We start from the raw sequence: 24,905 nt of genomic DNA on the forward strand, positions 1-24,905 counted from the left end.
GATCCAGGGGCAGCCACAGCTGCTCTGGGCAACCTCCCCACCCTCACAGGGAAGCATTTTTTTCCCAATATCCCATCTAAACCCACTCTCAGTTTGAAACCATCCCCCTTGTCCTGTCACTCCAGGCTCTTGTAGAAAGCCCCTCTCCATCTTTCCTGTAGGGTCGGGTATCCTGCATCACCCTGATGCCCTTCCCAGCCCAAAAGGAGTCTGAGGGAGCCCTGCTGGGTGCTCTGTGCCTGGGGCCACCACAGGTGACCTCAGCAGGTCACTGCCACCAGCAGCACCAGCATCCCTGGCTCTGTCCCCAGTGCCCACAGCTGGAATAACTGGATGGCTTTGACCCTCATCTGTCCCTCCCTGAGGAACCATGCAGCCTTTCAGCACTCACAGTTCATTGGGAATTAATGTCCCCAGCATGGCATGGTGTCACACAGCCTGTCCCCTGCCTGGCTGATGGCCTTTGTCTCACATCCCAGCCCAGCCAGCTCCAAACCCTCATCAGCACCTCCCCAGAGGGTTTGGGGAGGATGTTCCCACCCAGCTGTGCCTCTCTGTCCCTCACTAGCCTTTCCAGTCATTGCAAGAGCCCTGCTCACACCATCCCACAGAACCTGTGGCAGACAAGTTTGCTATGGAGAAGCCAGGTTGCATTTTTCCAGCCTGAACATTCTCTTCTTTGTGCCCTCTCCACCCTCCTGGCCCTTCCTCTCTCCCAGCCAAGCTTGCCCCCTCAGCAGATGTTTCATGGGCTTCTGTTGGTACAAGATGCAGGTCAGACCCTGGCAGGGCACACAAACCCTGAGCCAGGATTAACCCACGAGGTGGGAAATGCACATCCAGCAAGAAAACACAAACCTCCCTTCCTAACTGCTTTGTACTAACACCAAAACATTTATTTCCCAGGATTTCCAGGAGGTGCTCAGCACCTCCTGTTTACTGACAGGGGAGTAGAGTTAGCAGAATTCCACATCCAAACAGGGACATCAGGGGTGGCAGTAGAACCCTGCACTTCTCCTGTCCCCATCTGCCTGTGACATCTCCTGTGTCTGGAGCATCCTCTGGGATTTCCACTGGCCTCTTGCCACTTCTTCTTCCCCATCCCATGTTCCCAAGTATCCCCAGAGATGAATCTCATGCCATTTTTGGGGGATAAGACTCATAAAATCTTCCTCACACCACCAGAAGGGGAAGGCATCCAAGAGCTGCAGCAATCCATCTCCCGTGGGTGCTCCTTTCCCCAAGGCAACATCTGGACCAACAGCTGGCCTGATGGAGGTCTTGGAAGTATTTAACACCAAAAACTCACCCCTTGTGTACTCTACCCATTTCCAGGAAATTTACAACAAGGATATTTGAGGTAGCAAGTCCAGAGGAACTGCTGACTGTTGCTAACTCTCCACTTCTTTTTTTTTTTTTTTTTTTTTTTTTTTTACTTCGAAGGTCTCATTTTACAGTCAACTGTTGTTTTTCTCATGGTGGATAAATGATCTGTTGACATCCTCAGGGCAGAGAAAGTTCCCAGTGGGCAGCTCTTCCTTAGAGACTGCAACAAAACCAGCCTGACATGGCATATTTAATATTTGCAAGTCTGGAAAGAATTGTGAGGAAAACAAGCAACACTACTTTGAAAAATACAGTAATTTTCAGGCTTCATAACAAAGCAGAACAGCAAGCAAGTCACCCAACAAGCCACCTTTAGGCTACAGCCATCTATTTTTAATGACAAGGCTCAAATAAATGTTTTAGCAGTGTTGTCTCAGTGTAATCATCAGATTACAAAGCATCCTGGAGACCAGAGGCAGGAAGGAGCTGGAGGAGATCCCAGCTGCCCAGGATGATGTGTCTCCCCTGCCTGCTGGGGGTGGTTCCCAAACCCTGGGGGTGCCTGCAGGGCTCCCAAATCCGCAGGGATGGTTTGTGGTGGCACCCGCTGACCACACAGGATTTGTGTCACCCCCCAATGCCATCCACGAACCGGGAGCACAGAGCTGAGCATGGAAAGGTCATTGAACCTGGGCGAGAGCTCTGAGAAAAACCATGGCCTGGCCAGGGCCAGTTCACAGGATCCCAGTGATGCCTTCACTTTGAGCTTCCATATTTTCCATACTCAGCATTGGTGAATAACTCTGAACTCCCTAGAAAGTGTCAGCAAGGTCTCCTCCCAGCTCAGTCCCACAGAACAATCCTTGTCCAGCCCCAGAACCAAGGACACCGCTGCAGCTTCAGCCCAAAGAGTGCAAACAGCAGGGAATGGAGGAGAGCAGCCTGGGAGGGTGGGACTGCATCCCCTGGAGCTGGGCTTGGACACTGAACCCCAGCATGGAAATGGAGCCAAACTTATCAAAGTGGGAGAACTCGTGGCCAGGAGTCCACCTGGGGTGGAGCCAGGGCCGGGCTCTGGCACTGCCCAAGGTGTGTCCTGTGAAGGGCTTTTCATAAAAACCTCTTTATTGCTCTAACTCTGCCCAGCCTCTGCTCCAGGCAGCCTCTGAAGGCAGCACCAGAACACAGATTCCCACCAGGACATGCTCCCACCTCACAGCCCCATCAGGGACCCCAAACTCCCCCACCACTCTCCCAGGCTTTCCTGAGCCACACACGCTGGCGGATGAGTGTCCCCAAAGCCACACAGGGCTGTTGGCTCTGATGTCACTTAAGGAGATGTCCACTTCCTGCCTCCCCATTTTCAGTATTTTCAGGCACTGACAAATTCGCTTCTTCATGGAGCTGGGCCAAAAGCAGCAAGCCACTTCTCCTTCCCCCTCCTGAGGGCCCAGAGCCCAGCACACAGGGAAGGCATTACAACTATGTAACCTGGGGTCACATTTCACCCTGGACTCCATTACCAAGGGTTAAAAATGGAACAAGACTTTACTTTCCCATAGGAAAGTTGCTCTCTGCCTCTAGGGGCCTCTGGCACTTCCACAGAAAGCAGCATCCTCCTCAGCTCTGCTTCAGAGGGAATTTCTCTGTGCTGGCAGCTCCCCAGCAGCAGCTCCTCTCCAGGCTCCCACAGAGCATCCCAGGGTGGCTGCTCCTGCTGTGGGGGGAGCCCTCACACCCCAGCAGCACCAACAGCCTGAGCATCACGGTCCTCTTCTCCAAAACCCCCCTCACACAAAGCATGAAGAAGATGGAGGGGATTTCTGCTGGGAAAGAGGATTCAGGAAAAACACCTCTCCAGAGGGTGGCAAGAGGCAGGGCCAGAGCTCCACCCAACTGCAGGCTCCTGCTGGCACCCCATGGGGATGTGACAATCACCCCTCTTGGGGCTCTGCCAGCACTGCCACCAAGCTGCCTGCAGTGCTGGGGCCTGCAGCCATGGGGCCTTCAACATTGGGGCCTGCAGCGCTGGGGCCTGCAGCCCTGGGGCCTGCAACATTAGGGCCTGCAGTGCTGGGGCCTGCAGTGCTGGGGCCTGCAGTGCTGGGGCCTGCAGTGCTGGGGCCTGCAGCGCTGGGGCCTGCAGCCCTGGGGCCTGCAGCCCTGGGGCCTGCAGCCCTGGGGCCTGCAGCCCTGGGGCCTGCAGCCCTGGGGCCAGACATGGCCCATCATGCGAGGGTGTCCCACACCCACAGCAGCACAGGGGAGCACAAACACATCAGGTTTCCTGTGCACAGCACCTTCATTTACCCCCCCGCTGCTCCTTGTGCATCAGCCAGGGCTCCCCTAGAAGCTCCAAGCAACGTGACGTGAATGGCAGAGAGAGGAGGGAGATGTTTCACAGCACAGCCCTCGGGAGCACAGTGAGGAAACGCAGCAGCTCTCAGACTGGGGGGTTGTGTGAGGTTTGGGAGGGTTCCCAGCTGGGCTGGGGGACTCTGGGTCTGCTCCTGCACAATGCATGGGCAGAAAAAGTCAGGTGGGAGAAGGAAGAGCCCACTCCATGTTGATGAGTCTCTTTAGAGAGCCTGCTGCTGCGTTTGCCATGTTTGGCTCATGCGGCCACCTCGCTGTGGAGCTGCACCATGAGCAGCTGTGCCCCATGGTCACCTTGCCCACCACTCCCTGACACTGCCCTACAGCACAGCTGGGCACCTAGTGCATGTCCTGCTGGTCAGGGCTGGGACAGTCCCTCCCTGCAGAGCTGCTGGGACACCCTCACTGTCCCCTGAACAGCCCCAGGCACCACAGAGGGAAGAAGGGGCAGCACGGGGTTGTCCTGGGGTGGGGGTTTGGTGTCCCCTCACCCAGGGGGAGGATGGGGCCAGGTCTCTCTCACTGCAGGGATCAGGTTTTCCAAGAGCTTTCATTGGGGTCACATCTCCAAAGAGCTCAGCACTCAGCACAGGAGGGGTGACAGCAAACCTGGTCCCCAGGGTGCACACCCCACCATCCAGAACACTCCAGAAAAACCCAGCCAGCCCTGTCTACTCTCTCTCCCACACAGACTGCAGCACATATCATTTCCTCCACAGCAAGGGGAGAGATATACATCAATGATCCTCTCTCATTTCTCCTGCTGAAAGCTGCTGGCTGCAGAACCTGGCAGCCAGGGAGCTGTGCTACAGCTCACAGAGCTGCTCCAAAGGGGAGCATCAGCTCCACACACGGCCCCAGCCCTGCCCTCTGCCCTCTAGCAGACCAGCCTCATTTCTATAGCTCATTAAAGAGGGATAAAAGTAACCTTTAAAGGTTGCTTTCATGTGAAACAAGTCTAAAACCAAACAATGACTTGGCAAAGAGTGAATTGGATTTTTAAAAGCGATGCGTTTTACTGGAAATCTTATTTCTTTCCTTTTTTTTTTTTCCCTTTTTTCTCCTTTTGAGCCTGATGGTGGATTATTTTTCCTTGACACAATCCCGCCTCCGCTGTGATAGATGACGGCACATTTAGCAGTGTTCAGCCAAAACTTTTTATCTCCATATGGAAGATGGATGGACGAGGACTCTGAAGCCCTCATCAATTCCTTCAAGAACAAACAAGGATCCAGCCCAAACCCCCTCCCAGGTTTGTTTAAAATCCACGGAGCACAGGGCAGATCCTGTAAAGCTCCATCCATCTGGCACCATTTTTCAGTGTTCATGAAGCCAAAAGGCAACGTGCACTGCTGGAGACCTCCAGCCACCTCCCTGGAAAACACGAGGGAGCTGCAGCTTGGATGGGCTTTGTGCTGGAGGCCAGCACTGCCTGCACCTTCCCGTGCCTCTGTGGGGCTGAGGAGATGTTCCCAGCTCCCTGAGCAGGGATCACATACAGCTCCTCAAGGGCAGAGGCTGGGAAAGCCAGAGGAGAGCCAAGTGGCTTTTGGAAAACAAAAATACCAGGAACTGCATCACTGCAGCCAGTCCTTTGTAGGAATGGACAGGGCAGGATGAGCAAAGCAGAGCAGGAGATCATGGAATCATGAGGTTAAAGATCCTCTGCCCCCAAGCCTCTGCCATGGGCAGGGACACTCTTCACAGGCCAGGAAGACGCGGCCCTGGAGCAGCTCTGGGCTGTGCAGGGGGCTCCCAGCATGGGTGACCTCCCTGCAGCACCCCAGGCCACACAGAATTGCTGAAGTGAGGGAGCAAGCAGGTGATGCTCAGGACTCCAGGTGAGTCAAGGAAAACAGGAAATCCATCGGCATCACAGCTCCTTCTGTCCTGTCTTTGCTTCTCACAGGAGATGAGCCACAAGCCTTTAAACAGCAGCCCTGGATGCAGCTGTGGGAGTGCCACATCCCACAGGACCTGCTCCCAAATCCCTGACCACTCAGAGTGCCCCTTCCCACCTGAACCAAAGAGCAGAGGTTTGGGGTGAATTTCCCTGCAAGGTGTCAGCAGAATTCCAGGGAAAACCTGCTAGGAGAGCAACAACCAGGAGCAGGTAGGGCAGAAATGCCACCACAGGATGGACACAGGAGGTGGAGGGGGCTTAGGGCTGTCCACCTGTAAGGAAAAGGCCATGGCCACGTCTTGGCACGGGGTGCAGCAGCAACAGCCATCACACAAAACAACACATGCACCACAGCACTCCCACACCTCATTAATTATGTCTGGGGCTCCCAACACAACATGCCAGAGAAGTTACCTAACCAGCAATAAAAACTCCTTTGGCCCCGTCTCTGGTACAAAAGCCAACACTCCTCATCTCATAAAATACAAAAAGCCCCCAGATGTTTATAAGACTCTCTTGGGCAGCTCAGTGCAGATGTTGTTTACCTCTGGGGATCAGGCCTGACCATCCAGCTGACGGGAGCTTTGCAGACCCTGTCATGTGGCAGCAGGATGATCCTCCCCAGCTTCCCCCAGCATCAGAGCAGTGTCCTCAAGCCACCACCTCCTGTCACTCCAACCCACTGACCACAGCTGCAACACCCGCTGTCCAGCAAGAGCAGCACGTAGGAAGCAGTTCAGATTAGGTTTGGATGGGATTTTGGGAAGGAATTTTTCCCTGTGAGGGTGGGCAGGCCTTGGCACAGGGTGCCCAGAGAAACTGTGGCTGCCCCTGGATCCCTGGCAGTGCCCAAGGCCAGGTTGGACAGGGCCCTGGGCTGGAGGAAGGTGTCCCTGCCCATGGCAGGGGTGGAATTTAACTGATCTTTAATGTCCTTTCCAACCCAAACCATTCCACCCACTCTAATTCCACATCTGGATGGACGAAGGTCAGTGGAGGATGCTGCCCACAGGTAGCACATCCACAGGGACATCAGGACCAGATTCTCTGCCTCCACAGGGCTCCTGCTGTTCTCAGGCACTCTGCTGAAGGCTGGAGTGCCCGTGGGTGCCCTGCAGGGCTGCTGGCTCAGCTCTGAGCATCACACCGAGGAGCTCCACGGGGATCTCCCAGTGACAAACACCCTCCCAGCTCAGTGGCAGGGACCAGGCCAAGTAAACACAGAGTGTATTTATTGCTCCTAGGAAATGCTTTCATTTCCCCCCTCCTCCTCCATGTTCAATTCAAGGGAGCAGCAGCGAGCTCCGAAACGCTCCCTCCATGCAGTGCTGTTAACCATGGGAAGTGAACACACTGCTAGCTTGGACAGATCATTATCCCTTCATGCACGGGGTTGGGGAAGGGGGTGGCAGTCTATAATGACGCTAATTAAGTCCTTAAGTGTCTTGGTAAAAAGCAGGTAAGGCTTCAGCAGAAGGCAGAATATTCCATTAGGGCAGGCTTCACCGTAGACACAATGCTGCATAATGGGATCCTGTAATTATGCCTGCACTGCAGAGACTTTTAAAAAAAGGAACCCTGTTTTACATTCTCGAATGCAAACAGCATGAAATGATGTTGCTTAGAAACCTTTACACTCCTACAGTGTGTGCAAAAAAGTTATTCCAGACATCTGTATTTAAAATAAAATTTAAAAACAATCCTACCGCACACACTCACATGGATCTTGGCTTCACATTGAGTGATGAAGCCTATGAAATGTCAGAGGAAATTTAAATTAAAGGGAAAAAAACGACACATGCATTTAAAAAACTTGAGCAGCTTGTTAAGTCATTTCAGGTTATGTCTGGTACTGTTCCACCTCACCCCTTCACACAGAACTGCATCTCCCTGCACTCATGGTGCCATTTGTACCAATCCAGCCTGAGAGGCTCAGAATTGTTTCCCGAGTCAGGCTGACCTCAAATACCTGGAAAATATTTTCTTTCCTAGAGGAGCCCTGGTTTCACTCCAGAGCCGGCACACACAGAGCAGAGCACTGTCCAGGTGCTGGAGTCACAGGAAAACCCCTTCAGCACAGAAAATGGGACAATTTCATGGACAAACCACAGCACAGGGCACAAGACCCAAACCCTCACTGCTGCTGGCTGCTTTTCCAGGCTGAGAAGGGTGGAGGGACACCAAAATTTCCTACACCCAAGGTGACACGGCCAGATCTGCAGCAGCCCATAAATAGCATTTTGCCAAGCATCGCCCTGCTCCTCCCTCCCATCATCCAGGCATTGCATCCCACAGAGATGGCAGGGCCCAGCAGGGAAAGCTCTGCCTCAACCCCAGCAGGCAGGAGGGGATGGGGCTTCCTGCAGCCAGCAGAGCAGCAGGGATGGGAGCTTTGCTCCATCAACCCAAACCCAGCAGAGCAGCAGGGATGGGAGCTTTGCTCCATGAACCCAAACCCAGCAGAGCAGCAGGGATGGGAGCTTTGCTCCATGAACCCAAACCCAGCAGAGCAGCAGGGATGGGAGCTTTGCTCCATGAACCCAAACCCAGCAGAGCAGCAGGGATGGGAGCTTTGCTCCATCAACCCAAACCCAGCAGAGCAGCAGGGATGGGAGCTTTGCTCCATCAACCCAAACCCAGCAGAGCAGCGGGGATGGGAGCTTTGCTCCATCAACCCAAACCCCCCAGCCAGGGCTGCCACTGCCTCCCATCCACCCCTGGCTCTCCCCAGCCTCTCCTCCTCTCTTTAAAGGTCACCCCTCTGTGCCTGGCAACAGGAGCAGCAGGCACAGCTGATGGATGTGTCACAGCTGCCACCACGCTGGCACGGTGCAAAGGCCAGCGCTGGGGATGTGACAGACCTGACACAGAGCCATGTGAGCCATGCGTCCCCAGCTGTGCCTGGCACCATGCATGGCACTGAGCTGATGCCCTCTCCCCCTCCCAAACCTCACAGGTTTGCAGTCATCCTTTTGTCACTCTGGGAGAGAGCTGGAGCCTGTGTGCCCTCATCAGCAGAGCAAGGTGCCTGTCCCAAGGGATGAGAAAAGTGGGAATTCCTACAGGGAAATCTTTGCTGATGGGAGATGGGAATCAGCAGCTGGGCCTCTGGTGCAGTGGCCAGACTCAAGAATGTCTGAACTGTGCCAAGGCAGGGTCAGGTTGGATTTTGGGAAAGGTTCTTCCCCCAGAGGGTGCTGGGCACTGCCCAGGCTCCCCAGGGATGGGCACAGCCCTGAGGCTGCCAGAGCTCCAGGAGGGCTTGGACAGTGCTCCAGGGATCCCAGGCTGGGATTTGGGGGTGTCTGTGCAGGAACAGGAGCTGGATCCTTGTGGGTCTCTTCCAACTGAGAAGATTCTTTAATTCTATAAATTCTACATGAAGCAACCTTTCTCAGCCCTGCTGGTAATTGCTCTCTGAGGTCTTTTCCAAGATTCCCTCAGTCCTCAAGACTACAGAGTGGCCAGAACACATTTGTCTTAAAATCACCCATTCAGAAATGCCACTTTTCCTTCTGTCCACTGCAAAGAATCTCCTCACAAGAGCAGAACAACTGTCATGACATTTTAACTGGCAGAGAAAACATTTTTTCTGCACACAGTTTTCTGCTGTCACCTGGGGAGCTCCATAGGCAGCACCACTGGGAATTCCAGCCCACACAGTTGGCTCCTGCAGGTGTTTCAGCCCCTGCCAGGGAGCTCTGACTGGTGGTGCAGGTATCTACAAGGTGCTTCACCCACAGATGCCAAGTCCAAAGCTGAAAGCTGGAGCCTCACTCTCCAAATTCCTTTGCACTGCTCTGGGGCAGGAGGCATTGCTCACACCTGGATGCAACAACTCCAGCTGAGCACTGAGATGCTTTTTAGTAAAATAGGCATGAAAAGTGTGACCAAATGTGAGAACTTGTACATCATCCAGAAGGGAGATGCTGGCCAGCTTCTGAAGGCAAATTCCACACCTCACCCCGCTCTGGTCTGGCTGGAGCCAGCTTCAGGAACACATCCTTCCTGGGGGAATGTGCACAGAGCAGGACAGCCCTCCTCTGCCAGCTGCTCCCCTCCCACGGGGCAGGAGACAACCTCTGCAGAGGCACATTCTTCTTCTATCTTTGATTGTTGCTAAAAATAATCTATACGAGCAGCATGGCTCAGCCTGTTTCCACCACTGCTCACTGCAGGGTGAAGTCCAGATCAGACCAAATCCAACTCCATGTGCAGGGTGCTGCTGCTCCCCCAGGGCTCGGGGTGTGTGGGAGCACAGGCAGGGGCTGTGCTGGCCCCAAAGGGCAGGACAGGGCACACAGAGAATGCACTGATGGAGCCTCCAGCCAGTGGGAGGGGAAGAGAACAGGCACAGGAATGGAAAATGGAGATAAGGAGCTGGGTGTCCCCATGTGAGAAGCTGGAAATCCTGTGAGCTTTGAAATTATGAGAGGATGTTCAACCCATTCTGTCCATAAAACATCAGTCACCTCCATCCTGGTATCTGCAGTCACCTGAAAACTCAGTGTGTGCCCCCAAAACCTTCTGCTCATTATCCAAGTTCAGCACTACAAAGTTACTTTTCCTAAACCCTCTATGGTGAAACCAAACAGTTAAAGAACAAGCCCAAAACATGAAAGAAAACACTGCCAAATAAAACATCCTGGCAACTTCTGCCCATAGCTCCAGAACAGCCCTCAGAACAGCAAGGTGGCCCCATTCCTCCATGCACTTCTCATTTCAGGGGCCAGAGCATATCTGATTTTTTATGGATAACTCAGCAAAGTACAGGTTCCATCTGGCTGCCCTCTGCATGGATAATGGATATTTTATATTTTACAGGGGCTGAACAGCCAAGAGAAATAAAGCAAAAGCCTAAAATTGCTCTTAGAGATGGGAAGTCAGACAAGCAGCACCTGCAGAGCCCACAGGATCTTTTCCCCTCCTGCCCCAAGAACCCAGGCCTGTAAAACCTTTGAAGCTATTTCCACTGTGCCTTTTTTAAAAAAAGCCAGTTCCAAAGGCTTGATTCACCACCCACAGCAATGCAGAACATGCCCAGAAAGAGTTAAACACAGGAAACCTGTTGATTAATTTACAGGCAACAAGCTGCACTAATAAAGCCCCAGGGACCTTAATCAAGCTGTTTGCTGGTTGCCAGACCAAAGCAGGAAGATGGGCAGAGCTGTCAGGATGGATTAGTGTTTGCCTGCTGGCAACACTGCTCCTGAATGGGAGAAAGAGGGGGAGAAACACACACACAAAGGTCTTTTCCAGCCTGAACCATTCCATGATTCTCTGGAGGGGAAATGATGTGCCTGGAGCTGGCCAGAGCCAGCTCAGGTTTGTGGCTTGGGTTTTACCCCCATTGTTTGTAATTCCTCCCAAAAAGCCAGGAAAGAGCCATTTCTTCTTTTCTTTTTTTTTTTCTTTTTAAAAAGATCCATTTCCCACTCAATAAATTTTCCTGGCCCCCTTCTCCTCTTCCAGGAGAGCTGAATGAAGTGAAGTTGTTTATAACTGGCCCCATTTTGAAGGGTTTGGGTGACACACGTTGGGGTCAGGATGTTTTGCAGATTCAGGTGAAGTTGAAAAGGGACAATTTCCTTTCATTGTGACAACAAGGCTTGGCTCAGGTACCTTTTTGTCCCTGAACCATTTACAATTCTGACCATAGGGTTAATGCAGCAGAACCCAAAAAACCCCTCTGCCTTCCCATCTTTAACCAACAGCAAGGAACCCAAGTGGAATCAGTGCTGAAATCTGTCAGAATTACAGATCTGAACTCTGCTTATCTGCAGGGAAACTTTTCACCCTCTAAGTAACTAAACTTTACTTAACCTGGCAATACTTTTCCTTTTTCTACACACTGCCAAGGAACCTCTGTCTTGGGGTTCCAGTTTAACAGGCTGCTGTGTGGCCAAGAGGATGTGGAGAGCTTGTAAAACACCTGACTCCACACAGGAACCAGCAGAAAAGGCCAAAAGATTGATTTTATTTTGCTAAAGCTTAACAGGCCAAAACAAAGGAGCAGAGAGTTGCTCAGCTGTGAGTCTTGCTCACATCAGGTATGTTTGAACAAGGCCATTTCCCCCACCAGCTTTCTGCTCTTCCAGCCAGCAGGAATGAAATATCCCATGGGGATTCCTGCAGCTGAGCTCTACAGATCCACTCAGCACAGCTTTGATAATTTACACCAGCCAAAGATCACCTTCTGCATTTACAGCTCCCCTGAACATCACAGGGGACACAAGCTGCATGTTGCACCCAGGAAGGGATGAAGGGGATGGTGAGCACTGAGAAAATGCAAATACAGCTGAGGATTAGCAAAAGCAATTATGAAAAACAAGTAGTGGAAATAATGATTCATCAGGAGTTGAATCAGATGTGGAGCCCAGTCCTGCACTCAGTGGATTTGGTGATGGCAGTGAGGATTCCAGGCCTACAGAAATCAGTTTTAAAGCTATTTAAATGCACAGAGGGCCCAGTGATAGTTTGGCAACACTACATTTTTGTCTACCCTACTACCTTTCAGACAGACCTTGGAAAATGTCTGGGTCATCCTTCTCCCTCCACAGACACCCCTTTCCTTACAAAACTCTGAGTCAAGAAGAAACACTGCAAAATCATGGACACCAGATGGGAAGAGCTGTGTGAAGGTTTGCTGAGTGAGTGGGTCAGTCCCTGAGAACCAGAAATAGAGCAGCACACAGTGTTTCCTAGCAGATCCCACTCCCAGTGGCCTTCAGAGAACACTGGCAGTGTCACAATATCCCCGTGAATAGCTGGAAAACGTGGAGAGACAGAAATCACAACATTGCTCAAGGTAAAGAGCTCTTGTCTCTGCTCTAAAGAGGACACTGGATGCTCTCAGCCACTCCCTCCTCCTCCTCCTGGTGAGGGAACACTGCAGGCACTGCCCCAAGCACAGCCAAATTCCACAGCAGCTCCAGCTGTGGGATTTTCTCTGGGCAGAGACATCAACACCACGCCTGGAGAGACCCCAATAACCAGGGACACCCTCTGATGAGACAATATTCCCATTGCTCTCACTGGGAACACCTCTGAAGCTGGAAAAAGCTGGCACAGGACCCTGCCAAGGGCTGAGGACCATCAGACCTGGGTTAGTTCTTGTCACACCAACCGAGCAAAGCGACCTCGCTCCGTTCAGGTCAGCTCTCCATCTGCAAAGCCTCAGGTTAAACCATTACAATGACAGAATAAAGTCAAGTGTCAAGTGAGTCACTACCATAAAGATGAAGTAAGAAAGCTCAACTCAAATCCCTCCATCCCACTCCAGGCTCAGCAGCCAAGACTTTCCCCCATCAGCTGCAAACTTCTTGCCTTGCCAGTGAAATCATGAGCAAAAAGCCAATAGAGTTTTTTCTTTTCTTTTTTTTCCCCTCAGTGTTCAAAGCCTGTGCAGCAGTTGGATTCCCACAGGCTGTAATTTCAGCACCCCTAAGACATCCCAAATCTCTGCAGACACACAGCTCCTGCCTGAGCCAGCCCTGCCAGACCCTTCCAAGGGCTGGGCTGGGAATTATTCCTGGTTCTCTGCCCGGAGTGAGGAGAGCTGCTGAGGAAGGCTTGGTCACATGGACTCGGATTTTTGAGGTGGGTGAGCTGCCCTGAAGGAGAAACACGAGCCCAAACAACACAGGAGGATTTTCTGTCACAAAGAGACTGATGAGGTTACACTGATGGGCAAACTGCACCAAAAAATTGGCTCCTTGGAACTACCTCACCACCTTCTCTTCCCTTTGACAGAGCCAAGGGTCTCAGCCAGCTTGTAATCCATGTTTGCACTCCCCTGGGTGCAAAGCTACCAGGGAAGAGAAGAAGGAACATCCTTCAGGGAATCCATGCCTCTACAAGAAGCACCAGGCAGGCAGAACAGACCCTGAGCAGGTTCAGTACCAGAGTCAAGAGCAGCCAACCTCCCAGTCCAACCATGCAGGGTCCCTGTCACAGCCACACAGGTCCTGGCTGCTGGCAAACAGAAACTTTGGGCTGCCCCAGTCCCCTCCTGTGGTCACTCTATTTGCTGGTCCCCAGGGAGGCCACGGGAAAGGCAGAGCCACTGAGCCCACCCCAGTTCCACCTCTGGGCAATGGCCCCAGAGGTCCTGGCACAAAACCCCAGGAAAGCCAGCAAAGGGGAGGAAAAGCCTGGCCAAGCCAAGAGTGGATCAATGGCAACAACTGGAATACAGTTTCCAGCAAAAAGGCAAAACACAGAGAGACAGCACAGGCAGGCTCTGTAGAAGGGACATAAGATAGATAAAGACCATTCTATTTATCTATCATCATCAGATAAAGACCATTCAGGGAAGACAAAAATCAGAAGGAAAACCCAGTGTTCAGAACTTAGACCACACCAAAAAAGTAAATAGACAAAACACCCATATTTTTTCTTCCCTTACTGTAGCAGAAAAATGATGTGAAAATAAAGAATATAATCTTCCTGAAGCCACTGGAGCATGGCTATAAATTACAGCTGCCAAGGAGCTGAAAACAAAATCAAACCTGGAGAACACTTGCAGGAGAATTTCAGATGACTCTGTGGGTCACCTCAATCTCCAGGAGTTACAGAAGGAAAAAAAAAGGTGCAGAGGAACTAAATCATTTATGTCAGTCAAGCTTATCTGTCAGAGGGAGACACCTTTCCCACCACAGCACATTTCTGGGATTGATGATCAGGCACTATCTGGAGCTGGGCAGAAAAAGAAAAACTGAAGTGATTTGGTTATTGGGGAGAAAAAAGAAATTATGTATTACCCAGCTCAGCTAACAAACACAATTCCAGAGGAATATCTCCCTGAACCAGGAAAATGATACTTTATGATAACTAAAAAAAATAAGCACTGAAGGATAGCAAGAACAAGAGCTTTGCTGAAAAGTGCATCCAGGAATGACAGTGGTGCCAATGCCTGATAAACTAATTAAGATGCTAATTAAAACCAGGACACTTTCCCACCTGGGCTTCCCAGCAGAGACTGAGTTTAGCCTGAACAAGTCTCAGTGAGGAAGGGATGGGTGGATGAAGGAGATGCCAGGGTGACAGCAGAGGGTGACTGGGTGACAGCAGAGGATTTTGTGCCCAGTTTGCTGAGGCCCTTCCCAAGGGGCTGCTGAGGACACAAGAGAGGCACAGGAAATGGAAAAGCAGCAAAGGCCTCAGGGAGGAGGAATAACCCAGGGGTTTCATCAGGGCAGCTCCCTCACCCCAGAGCACCAACTCCCCAGGGAGGTCACAGTTTATCATCCCAGAAAGCAGGCTGAGTGAGCAGGGCTTAAAATTCCTTCTTTTATATAAATTATTCCCAAAGGAAAGCTGAGAAAATGCAGAGGAGCAGCTGAGGGTGGTGGTGGCTGCTGCTCAGGTGACACCTTGGTTCATTCACTGTGTGAGCCCAGAAATGGGTGAGAGCAAATGGAAATCAGCTCAGAGAGGTGGAATAAGGCTGGGGAGCCCATGGATGCCAGCCCTGGGAACAGTGCAGGGCCTCAAAGTGATGAAAGGAAAGCACTGACCTTAAAAAGGCAGAGCAAGGAGGTGAGAGAGTCCCAGGTTTCACTTTCTCCTTTCTGAGAAAGTTACTGACTAAAAAAAGATAGGGATGGTCTGAAATGAAGGTTTGGAGAGTTAGCATTTGCCAAAGTTTGAGTTGGGTAATCCTAACTCAGCATTCCTGGATGCTCCTCCTTCCCAGGACACGGAGCAGGTGTCTGTGAGGAGAGGAGAAAAAGCTGCATTTAAGGGTCAGCATTGTGTGTTTATCTTTGCAGCCTTTCAGAATGTTTATTTTGGTTTGGGTGTGGACAGATTTGTTGGAGGAAACGATTTAAAAGACACCACATAATTGCACAAAAGCTCATTGTGTGGCAACAACCCTCCCATGAAATTCATCCCTCGCTGAGCCATCACTGCAGGGCGCCCACAAAACCCTCAAAGGCTCAGCCCAAGGTGGCTTTCACCTTGCTTTTGGTGGCACTGAGGGACACCTGGCTCAACACAGGTCCCCTGCAAGCAGCTGAGCCCAGAGAATGACAGGAAATCCTGAAAAGCCCCAGCTGTGGCCACATCTCCACCAGGAGGGTCAGCAGAGCCACCAGCCAAGGAAAAGGTGACTCCTGCCCTGCCACGGCCCAGGAGCTGAGCTGGGAGTGCCACCACCCCCAGAAGGGCAGGAAAGGCCTCCAGGGACCCTCTGTCCCCAGGCCCAGCAGGTCTGAAGGCCAGGAGAAGGTGCTGGCTGGGATCCCTGCCCCAGGCAACAGGCTGCCCAATTAGGGGATGATCCCTGATTAGCAAAGATGCTGATCAGGAGATTTCCATAAGCACTCCCAGGGCACTTTGCTGCTGCCCTTAGGATGCTCTCCAAAGGATTTGGTCACAGTTTGAGAGACAGGGAGACATTATCCCCCCTGGGATTTTACCACAGCCTTTCCACCATGCCCTGGAGCATCTGAGTCTGGTAAGGTTTGGGGAAATCCATGGGAAAGGATTCCTGCAGCACCAGCAGGGCCTAAGGAAAGCTGCCTCCCAAACCACTTGACTGTGAAAAAGGTGGGTGGAGGGGAAGGCAAAGGGTCATTTTTGGTTTCCACTGGCACCAGTTATGCCTCTGGCACGTTTATGGAATTTTTTTTCCATCATCAAGATAGTGAGGTTGGGCTTTTTATTTTTAAATAAACAAAGGCTGTAATGGGCATTCTGTGCTGGGGCATGTCTGGAGCCTCCAGCTTATCTGGGCTGTCACGGGACACGGAATTTTTGTTCATTTTAGCTGGGGAAAAAGAAAAAAAAAAAAAAAGGTCACTGAAGCCCACAGCCCAAAGGGGTGGAAGGGAAGTCTCCCTTCTCTCCAGCAGATCCTGGATTTAGCATGCCAGCTTTGACTGGAGGCCACGAGGGAGCAGACACAGCAATTAGCAACCAAGCAGCTGCTGCTGCCACCTCCAGCTCTGCTGGGACTCCAGCACTGGCAAGCAATTAAAAGTTCACATCAAAGCCCACAGTACCCATCTCCAGAGGCACATTTATAGTCCTGAGAACGGCCCTTGCCCAAAGATGCAGCCCAGGATCAGTTTTCAGTCCCTACCTCAAGCTCTGAAGTCCTTGGCTGGTTTAATGTCCAGCCTGGAGCCAAGCCCAGGTCAGACCTGGTGGCACCCAGGGACAAACTGGCTCAGGGTCCCCCATGGCAGAGCAGGAGCAGAGGAGGGCACCCCAGGTTCTCCTGCTGTGCCTCTCCCAGCCTCACTCCCCCATTTACACTTTACTGGGGGAGCAAAGGTACTTGACAGCTGCAAAAAAGCAGATAATTCTGCCTGCCATGCCTGTGTTTACGCAAAAGCCACTGGTTTATGAGGAACAGCTTAGTCAAAGCACACAAAGAAACACCCTGCAATATTTTTTGAAGAGGGTTGGTCTTTGGTTTTGGTTTTTTTTTTATTGCTTCGAGAAGCAAAAGGTTAGCTACAGAAATAGAGAGAACAAAGCAGCTCGACAAACAACTGCTTCTTGTTTTTCTTATTCTGCACAGCCTCTCCCAAACTCTGCTCAGCCCCAGCTCCCCCTCCAGCTGCTCCCCACACCCAGAGCACAGCAGACCCAGCCAGGAGCACCCAGAACCCCCAAACACATCCAGCTGGGAAGGGGCAGAGCCTCACAGGGGACTTGTCCCAGCCAGGGCAGCTCAGTTTGGGTTTGTTTCTCCACACCAGCACGAGGAGAATGAGAGAAGTGGAGATCCTCCCTCCTGCTCAGCCTCTCCAGGCTTCTCCAGTCACCACAAACTTCAGCAGCCACATGGCACAAGTCCTGCTCTGACCCTGCCACAAGTTTGGTCTGTGCACATGCAGGTAGGGATATCAATTGAACCTGGATTTAGCACCCTGCTGTCAGCAGGAGCCCTGAAGCATCCTAAAATCTCCCTTGAATGCTCTGGCCATAACAGAGATCCAGCTCAGCCCCCAGCTGTCACAAGGCTGTGACAATCCAGGCCATTCCCAAGGGACAGGGACCAGGCAGCTCCCCTGGTCCCAGCCCACAGCAGGAAATGCTGGGGTTATTGTTACCCTGTGGCATTTAACAGGGCTGTTTGTCTCAGCCCCATTAACCTTCAGCAATTTAAAGATAGAGGGGAAAAAAGTCATGAATTAGCAGCAGCTCTCAGGCTCTGAGTAACCTGTTTTCCCAGTTTCCAACACTGTTCATAAAACAAACACATTATCCCAGTCTGGATAAAGAGAGAACAAAACTGTCCCTGCAGCATCCCACCACCTTCAGCTCCTGTCTGCAGGGCACAAGTGGACAGGAGAGGAGGAGGAGGAGGAGAAGGAGAAGGCTCCATATCTCCCCAAATTAAAGTCGTTTTTCCTAGCCAAATGAAGGGAATGGCTTTGTCAGTGGCTCAAAAGGGGAACCCCACTGTCTGGAACCCCATCCCGTGGGAATGCCTGGGCTGGGCTGCACCCCATGGGATGTCCAGAGCCATCCCTGGATGCAGCTGAGGCACGGAGGGAGGGCCGGGTTCCTTCCCAGGGTTTGCAGCTTGGAGGTTTGGATTTATTGGCACGGGAGTGCCCCACGCAGGAGAAGAGATGCACACACATTTCTGGGAGATGGGCTCTCCCACTCACAGGGCTCCAGCAAAAAACAAAACAGGTTTGACAGAGAACAAATTAATTCAGCATGAAGAAGCTCTGAAAAAAAACCCAAAAATTATCTTTGACACATGAAAAATAGATAAATCCTCGCAGAAGATTACTTTAACAAGGCCAAAAATCCATCACAACCCTGCAGAAAGGAGGCACAGATAAGGCTTTCAAATGGATGTGATGTTTTTATACCCACAGGCACTGGGAAGGCAGCACAGTTCAGAGATGACAGCAGGGATCTTAGCCAGCACTCCTGAACTGCCTCAAGATTTGGGGAATGAGAGAAGTGGAAGCAGAAGAGAAACCCCTCCACTGCAGGTGCTGCAAACTCCAGATAAGCTGGATCTTCTCAGCCTCAGTTTCCCCTTCACACAACCAAGACTGTGGGACAGCCCCACAGCTGGGAGGGGTCTCTCAAGCCCTCTCAGCATAAATAATGTGATATTTGGGTGAGTCTTATGCCCTGAAATGCAACATTTAAAGCAGCCCCAGCAACCTGGGTGTTTGTGGGCATCATTCCCATGCCCAGCTTTCCTGAGCCCAGTGCTGGGAACATGGCCCTACACCCAGACACCACAGACCCCAATGCCTTCATAACCCTCCCCTGTCACGCTCTGCCTTCGTGGCTTTGCTGGTCTAACATTTCATCCTTGAGGGGCACATCAGAGCTGCTTTTCAAAGCTTTGAGATTGGCTTGAAACTTCTTAAATACCCACACACACTTCAGCCTTTGGAAAGTGTACTTGTATCCCCCTCCAAAACAAGAGCAACAACAAAAAACTAACCTGCCCCATCTCCTCAGTAAATCTCTACGGGTTTTTCTTTGTGTGGACTCCTTCAGGGCCCCAAAATCCTGCTCAATTCTCAGGCTGCAGCAGACCCTCCCCAGCTTATGCAGAATGCAGACAGGATCCCCACCCCCACCAGTGCAGCACAACCCTGCTGGGTGTCACCTGCTGTCACCTGCAGCACATTCTCTGTGCTCTCCTTCCCTCCTGGGCCATCCCTCCCATGCCCTGTCCTCCCAAACAGCCTGCAGCAAGCAGTTCCTTCAGTTTAGCAAGTGCTTTTATTGTGCTCCCTCCCTTGCCAGAACAAACACGTGCCAGGTTAGCAGCCCCTGAGGGGTTTGTGGCTGCTTTCAAGCTGGGCACACGTTGTGACACCTCACTTTTGTATTTATGGCTCTCCAAAGGTTTCACACAGATACTCCTGGCCTCCTTAGCCACCCAAGGACACCGAAGGGTAAAAGATCCAGGATTCAAGCAGCAACACAGAACAGAGCCACCAAGGGACGATAATGCCTCAATTTCAGAGCAAAAAGAGCAGCCAGGCATGGGCCAGACAGGTTGTCCTGCTCTATAACTGCATGTTTCTGATAGCCCTCATTGCTTTACAGAAATCCAAGTTAACCTGCTCAGCCCCAAGCTGCCTCCTCCTCCCCAAAGCCAAGCGTGCACCAGGGCTGACCTTTGCATGTGTTCCAAAGTGGAGTGCACATTGTATTTCCCCAGCCTCTCGTCTGTGTTTTGCACAGACACAATGACACAAAAGAGGCAGAGCCAGCCAGCCAAGCCCTGCAAAGAAGGTGGCTTTAAATAGCCCCTTTGTCTTGCTTTTCCTTGCTGAAATATTGCACATTATTTAGAACCGAGTTTTAGTTTTATCAGGGATCCAGAAATAGAGACAATGGAGGGCTGGGTGAATTTTTTGATCATTTTAAGACCTAAAGTTTCTCATTTCTGTCTACCCTCACCCTCCACAGCAGGGTTTGTAGCTGTATCCCAGGAACCATTCCCTGAGGAGCTCTCAGACCCACAGAAGTGACCCCAGCCAGGGAGAGAAGAGAGGTGGGACCTGTGAGAAACCTCACCTCTGCAAATTGAGGGCAGAATTCTAAAAGCAAAGCTTCTGTCCTTGATGGGGAAAAGGTCAGCAACTTCAGCAGACTCTGAGCTGGTACCCAGATGAGGTCAGAAATTAAAAGGTGTCTCGACACTAAATTAATGGGCAAACTGACAAGGGAGCAACAGGAGTTATAAACATTTATGTTCCAGTTCAAGGCAGGAGCAGCATTTATTACTGCATGGTTTGAGTGCCAAACATGAGAACTGGAGCTCTTGCTGGTCAGGGCACATGGATGCTCCTTTTTAGGTGTGTGCAGCAGCCCAGAGATGATAAAATGCTTGGCCCTAGTGAAGAGCCCTGAATGGGGGTGTTAGGGGGGACCTAATGGGAACACACAGCCACAGGCCATCCCCATCTCCCCTCAGGGCTGTAATCATTGTATGTCCCCTCCTCAGCACAGCCCCTGCCCTGGGAAGTTTGTGTCCCAGTGAACTCTTTGTGTTTGTCCCAGAGCAATGCAAAGGTGCCTCCAGCAAACCAGAATTCATCCAGATCTGCAAAAAAGATATCACTACTAAGCATCAGCATTCCCTGAGCATCCTGGTCTAGTGGGAAGTCCCTGTCCATGGCAGGGCAGGTGGAACAGGATGAGATTTAAGATCCCTTCCAACCCAAACAATTCTGGGATTGTGCCAGATGAGGCTGCAGGGAATCCCCCACAGCCAAAATTCTGGGATGACTTCACACCCTGCACTGAGAAGGAACCACAACACGTACTCTCTTATCACCTTCATCATAAAAACATATCAATCCTGTTTATTTCTCATTAAAAATCCAACTGGGACAATCACTTCAATCCCCAGGTGAGCAGAGCACAGCCTGCAGCACTTTGGGGAGTGCAGAAGTGCAGCAGGGATTTGGCAAGGAGAGAACAGCCTGTGCCCTGTGAAACCAAAGTGTCTCTGAGCAAACCACGAGGGGAATGTGCTGCTGTCCCCACAGCCTGCTGTGTGCAGCTGAGCTCCTGGGTGAGAATCCCTGCAGGAGGGGCAGTGCCAGCACCAGCCCTGCAGGAATTCACTGTGGTGTGGAGTATTTTGGCAGCTGGGCACGGTGACTCAGGGTAAGAAGCACAGCAGTGAAGACAAAACATGAGTAGAGAATTTCCCAGCTGCAGGAATGAAGATCCCAGCCAAACCTTACACTTAAATGCCCAAGGCAGAGCGAGATCCCTCCCCATGGGTGGGGGATGAGGGATGGGCTGGGCTCACACCTGTGCTCAGGTGAGCAGCGGTGAGAGGTGCCAGTACCGGAGCCTTGGGAGATCCTTTCCTGAGGCTCTGGCGCCATCTAAGCTCAGAGTTGGGATCCTTCATCCTTCCCGCCGCCCTTCAGAGCAAAGAGAAAATAAAACCATACGGGAACAAACTCCTCTTGCTCCTCCAGTGCAGGAAAACTTCCTACAGAAGGGGAAATCTGAGAGCTAAGAGCCGAGAGAAGCCCAGAATGACACTTTGGGAGAAACCCAAGCACTGAATAAGGTCCGACCCACCAAAAAGGAGCCCAGCACAGCCATGTGTGTGCTCTGCACTCACTTGGAACACTCCCAGCACTGCAATTTGGTTTTACACTCCAAGACCATTAACAGAGGTCACTCAGGGAATGATTATCTAACACAGGCAGAACTCCACTTGCATTATGCAAAGAAACCTTTCAGCGACTTTTGACCTTGTGGAGCTGCACAAGGTGCAAATAATTCAGAGTTTCTCCCCCACTGAGAGAGCTCCTGACTGTTCAGAAGGATGCACATTGCTCCTGGAGTGAGGAGTCACCCTCAGCTGTGTCCCCCTCCGAGCTCTGCTCTCCTGGGACCAGCTGCTGCATGGTTATTTGCTTTTCTCCTGATCCCTTAAGCAACCAACTTCACAGTGTCCTTTTCCTGGCATTTGTTCAGCCTTTTTTTTGTTGATTTCCCAGTGAGTTACAGAGCAGCAGCGCTGACTTTATCCTCGGCTGCCCTCCAGTGACAGTGTGCCCCTGGAGCCCCCACTGCCCACCCGGGCCAGGCCCGGGGGACATGGGGACCTGCACAGCTCACCAGGCTGCAGAACCTCACTTATAACAGACGTACAGGTCAATAATTCTAAATTAAGAACCCTCGTGCCTCAGTGACAGCTCCAGCTTTAAGGACTTACCAATTTTACAATCCCACATTCCTGCTTTCCCCCCAAACACTGATGATCTTTCTCTTAGCCCTTGACAATTAATTCCATCTTGGTTCAAATTCTCCTGTCCAATATTAGAAGTATCATCAAGTGCATTTATTTACCTTCCCTGTTAAGCAAACAGGAGCAGCAGCAGCTGTTGACACAATGTATTATTGAGGTCTGACTTAACATTTTGGAAGTTAATGAACTGTTGGGTATCTCCAGCTCTGTTCTGCAGAACTGGCTTTATAATAAGAGACTGGATGTTTGGATTTCAAAACAAAAACCAACATCAGGGAGCAGAGTTATTCCTCAGTCAGAAATAATCTTGCATTACATAGCAAATGTGTAAATCTGAAGGGGGTTGGCCACCCCAAAACCAAACACAGCAGAAGCAGCTCTCAGGAAAGAGAAATACAAGAAACAAGAGAATAACCCACTACAGCAGGGTTTAAAAAGCACCCAAAGCACTCATTTTTCAGGAACAGCCAGCTCTTAATCCTCTGGGGCTCAGTAACCCCCCAGAGCACAGCAGAGACCCTCCCTTGAGAGACAGCTCTGGCCCAGTGGTGCTGCACACACCTGAGAGCCAGTAGGTAACAAGCATCAGGAGTTATCTGGTTTGTTCTTTTGGTTTGGGGATTTTTCCATCTATTTTCTGCTCAATACCTGCTGGGACAAGGATTTGCTACAGGTGCAAACACCCCAGCCTCCCTTTGCAGTGACCCACATTCCCTTTTCCCCCACTGCAGCCTCGCTGGGAACCCGCTCTGGATTTCTGCCAGTGAACTCAGCACTCAGGGCAATGCAACCTCCTGCTCCAAAGGTTCCTGGCACAGCTCCAGAGGGACTTTTCCCTCCCCTCCATACCACACACACCTGTAGGAGGCTCAGGCAGGAGCATCCAGCAGTGCACATCCTGCTGCTGAATTCACACACCGAGTAAATGACAACACCCTCATCCTGCCAGCAGCAAAATATTTTGGGTTCCCCCAGAGGAAGAGAAAACAAACCTAAGGACTTTGTGAAAGAAGTCATTAAATCAGAGCATGCTGTAAATGCCTAAAAGAATTGATCACATTTCTGGTGTTAAAAACCAGGTGGGAAGAACGACAACATTTTATTGAAAACTGAAACTGCAGCAGGTCACGCACATCCAAAATAAAAAAATTTCAAAACAAAACAACTGTTCTGCAGTTTTTGCAAGTCCCAAAGGCCCCAGGCCAAGGAGAGGTTAACAAGAAACAAGTTGAGGCTTGCAGAACCTCGCTGCTCTACAGCAGCACCAGTAACCACGATGCTGCTCCGTGTCAGCCCGCACGTTACTCAATGCTTTCCTTATTCCCACCCAGGATTATTTGTATTCCGGAGCTCTGGCATCTTGTGCCGGTTGGCTGAGCTCACTTATCAGCTCCCTTCAAATCCAGCCAACCAGGCTGGCGGCTGTTGGACATCTTGGACACGAAAAAAAAGACGCATAAAAGGCAACGAGAACCTGACACCCGGCAGCGCGGCCAGCGCCAAGCCGTTTGTTTGGCCAGCTCCGCTCCCGCAGCCCGGAGCTGGGATTGGCAGGAGATTTTGGAGCGCAGGACTTTGAATTACGGCGGGCGGATTTGGCAGGGCTGCTGCGCGGGCAGCAGCTGCGAGGGATGAAAGTACATTCACGGCCTCAGCCCCGGTTTGGCAGGGGGACAAAAAGCCCCCAAAGCCTCTCGGATGTACCTGGGCGGTCCCGGCACAGGTGAGCGGCCCGCTCAGACCTGCGGCACCTGCACTGAGCGCGGTGCGAGCGCTGACATGTCACCTGTCACCTCTGCATCGCCGACAGCTCTGTCGCATCCTCCCCACCCAAAGGGACACGGCGGGGCCGCCCCACCCGGGTTTTGTGTCCTGGGGTGAACCCCGGGCCGGAGGGGAGCGGGACCGACCGGACCGCTCGAACCGAACAGAACCGAACCGAACCGCACCGAACCGCACTTACCGGGAGCGGCGGCGCCGCGCGGGACGGACTCTGCGTTGCCCATGGGCGGACGGAGCGGGGCCGGGAGGGGCAGTGCGGGGCTGTGCGGGGCTGTGCGGGTGGCAGGACGCGCTCGGGCAGCTCCGCGATCTCGCCGCGATTCGAAGCTGCCGCCCCGCCCCGCCCCGCGCCGGCACCGCCAACCGCGGCCGCGGGCGGGACACGGGCGGAGCGGACCGGCACCGGGCGGCTCTCATAGGCTCGGAACGGCACGGTTCGGGCTGAGCCGAGCCGTGCTAGGCTCGTTCGGGTCGGGTGGGCTCAGCCCGGGCCCACCCAGCCGCAGGAGGAGGTGCCCACGCCGCTGTTATCCCGTCGCGGGGCAATCCCAAGGGATCCCATCCCTGTGCTCATCCTGTGCACCGAGAACAGTGGAATTAACCCAGGGGTCTCCCCACGCTCCCTGACAAGGCAGAATTGTTTCCTTTCCGAAAAGGCTTTAAAAACGGCCCCGCAGCACAGCAGAGCCCTCGCTGTCACCTGTCCTGGGGCACTGCTGCGCCCAGGGAAGCTCAGGAGTCAATGCCACAGGACAGGGTGAGGATTTGTTCCCAGTCCCAGGCAGCGTGTGG

The 24,905-nt window shown here is 52.1% G+C and overlaps 1 protein-coding gene across 1 annotated transcript in view; it reads right to left on the reverse strand.

Moving 5' to 3' along the window:
- The window catches only part of NEURL1B (neuralized E3 ubiquitin protein ligase 1B), a 138,374-nt gene extending 113,947 nt beyond the window's left edge, over nt 1–24,427 (reverse strand). Inside the window, exon 1 of the mRNA XM_059859974.1 lies at nt 24,295–24,427. Coding sequence (XP_059715957.1) covers nt 24,295–24,337 — 43 coding nt within the window. The 5' untranslated portion in view covers nt 24,338–24,427. The remainder of the gene's footprint in view (nt 1–24,294) is intronic.
- Nucleotides 24,428–24,905: the final 478 nt, after the last annotated feature.

Source organism: Haemorhous mexicanus, chromosome 15, assembly GCF_027477595.1.
Source record: "Haemorhous mexicanus isolate bHaeMex1 chromosome 15, bHaeMex1.pri, whole genome shotgun sequence".
Lineage (NCBI taxonomy): Eukaryota > Metazoa > Chordata > Aves > Passeriformes > Fringillidae > Haemorhous > Haemorhous mexicanus.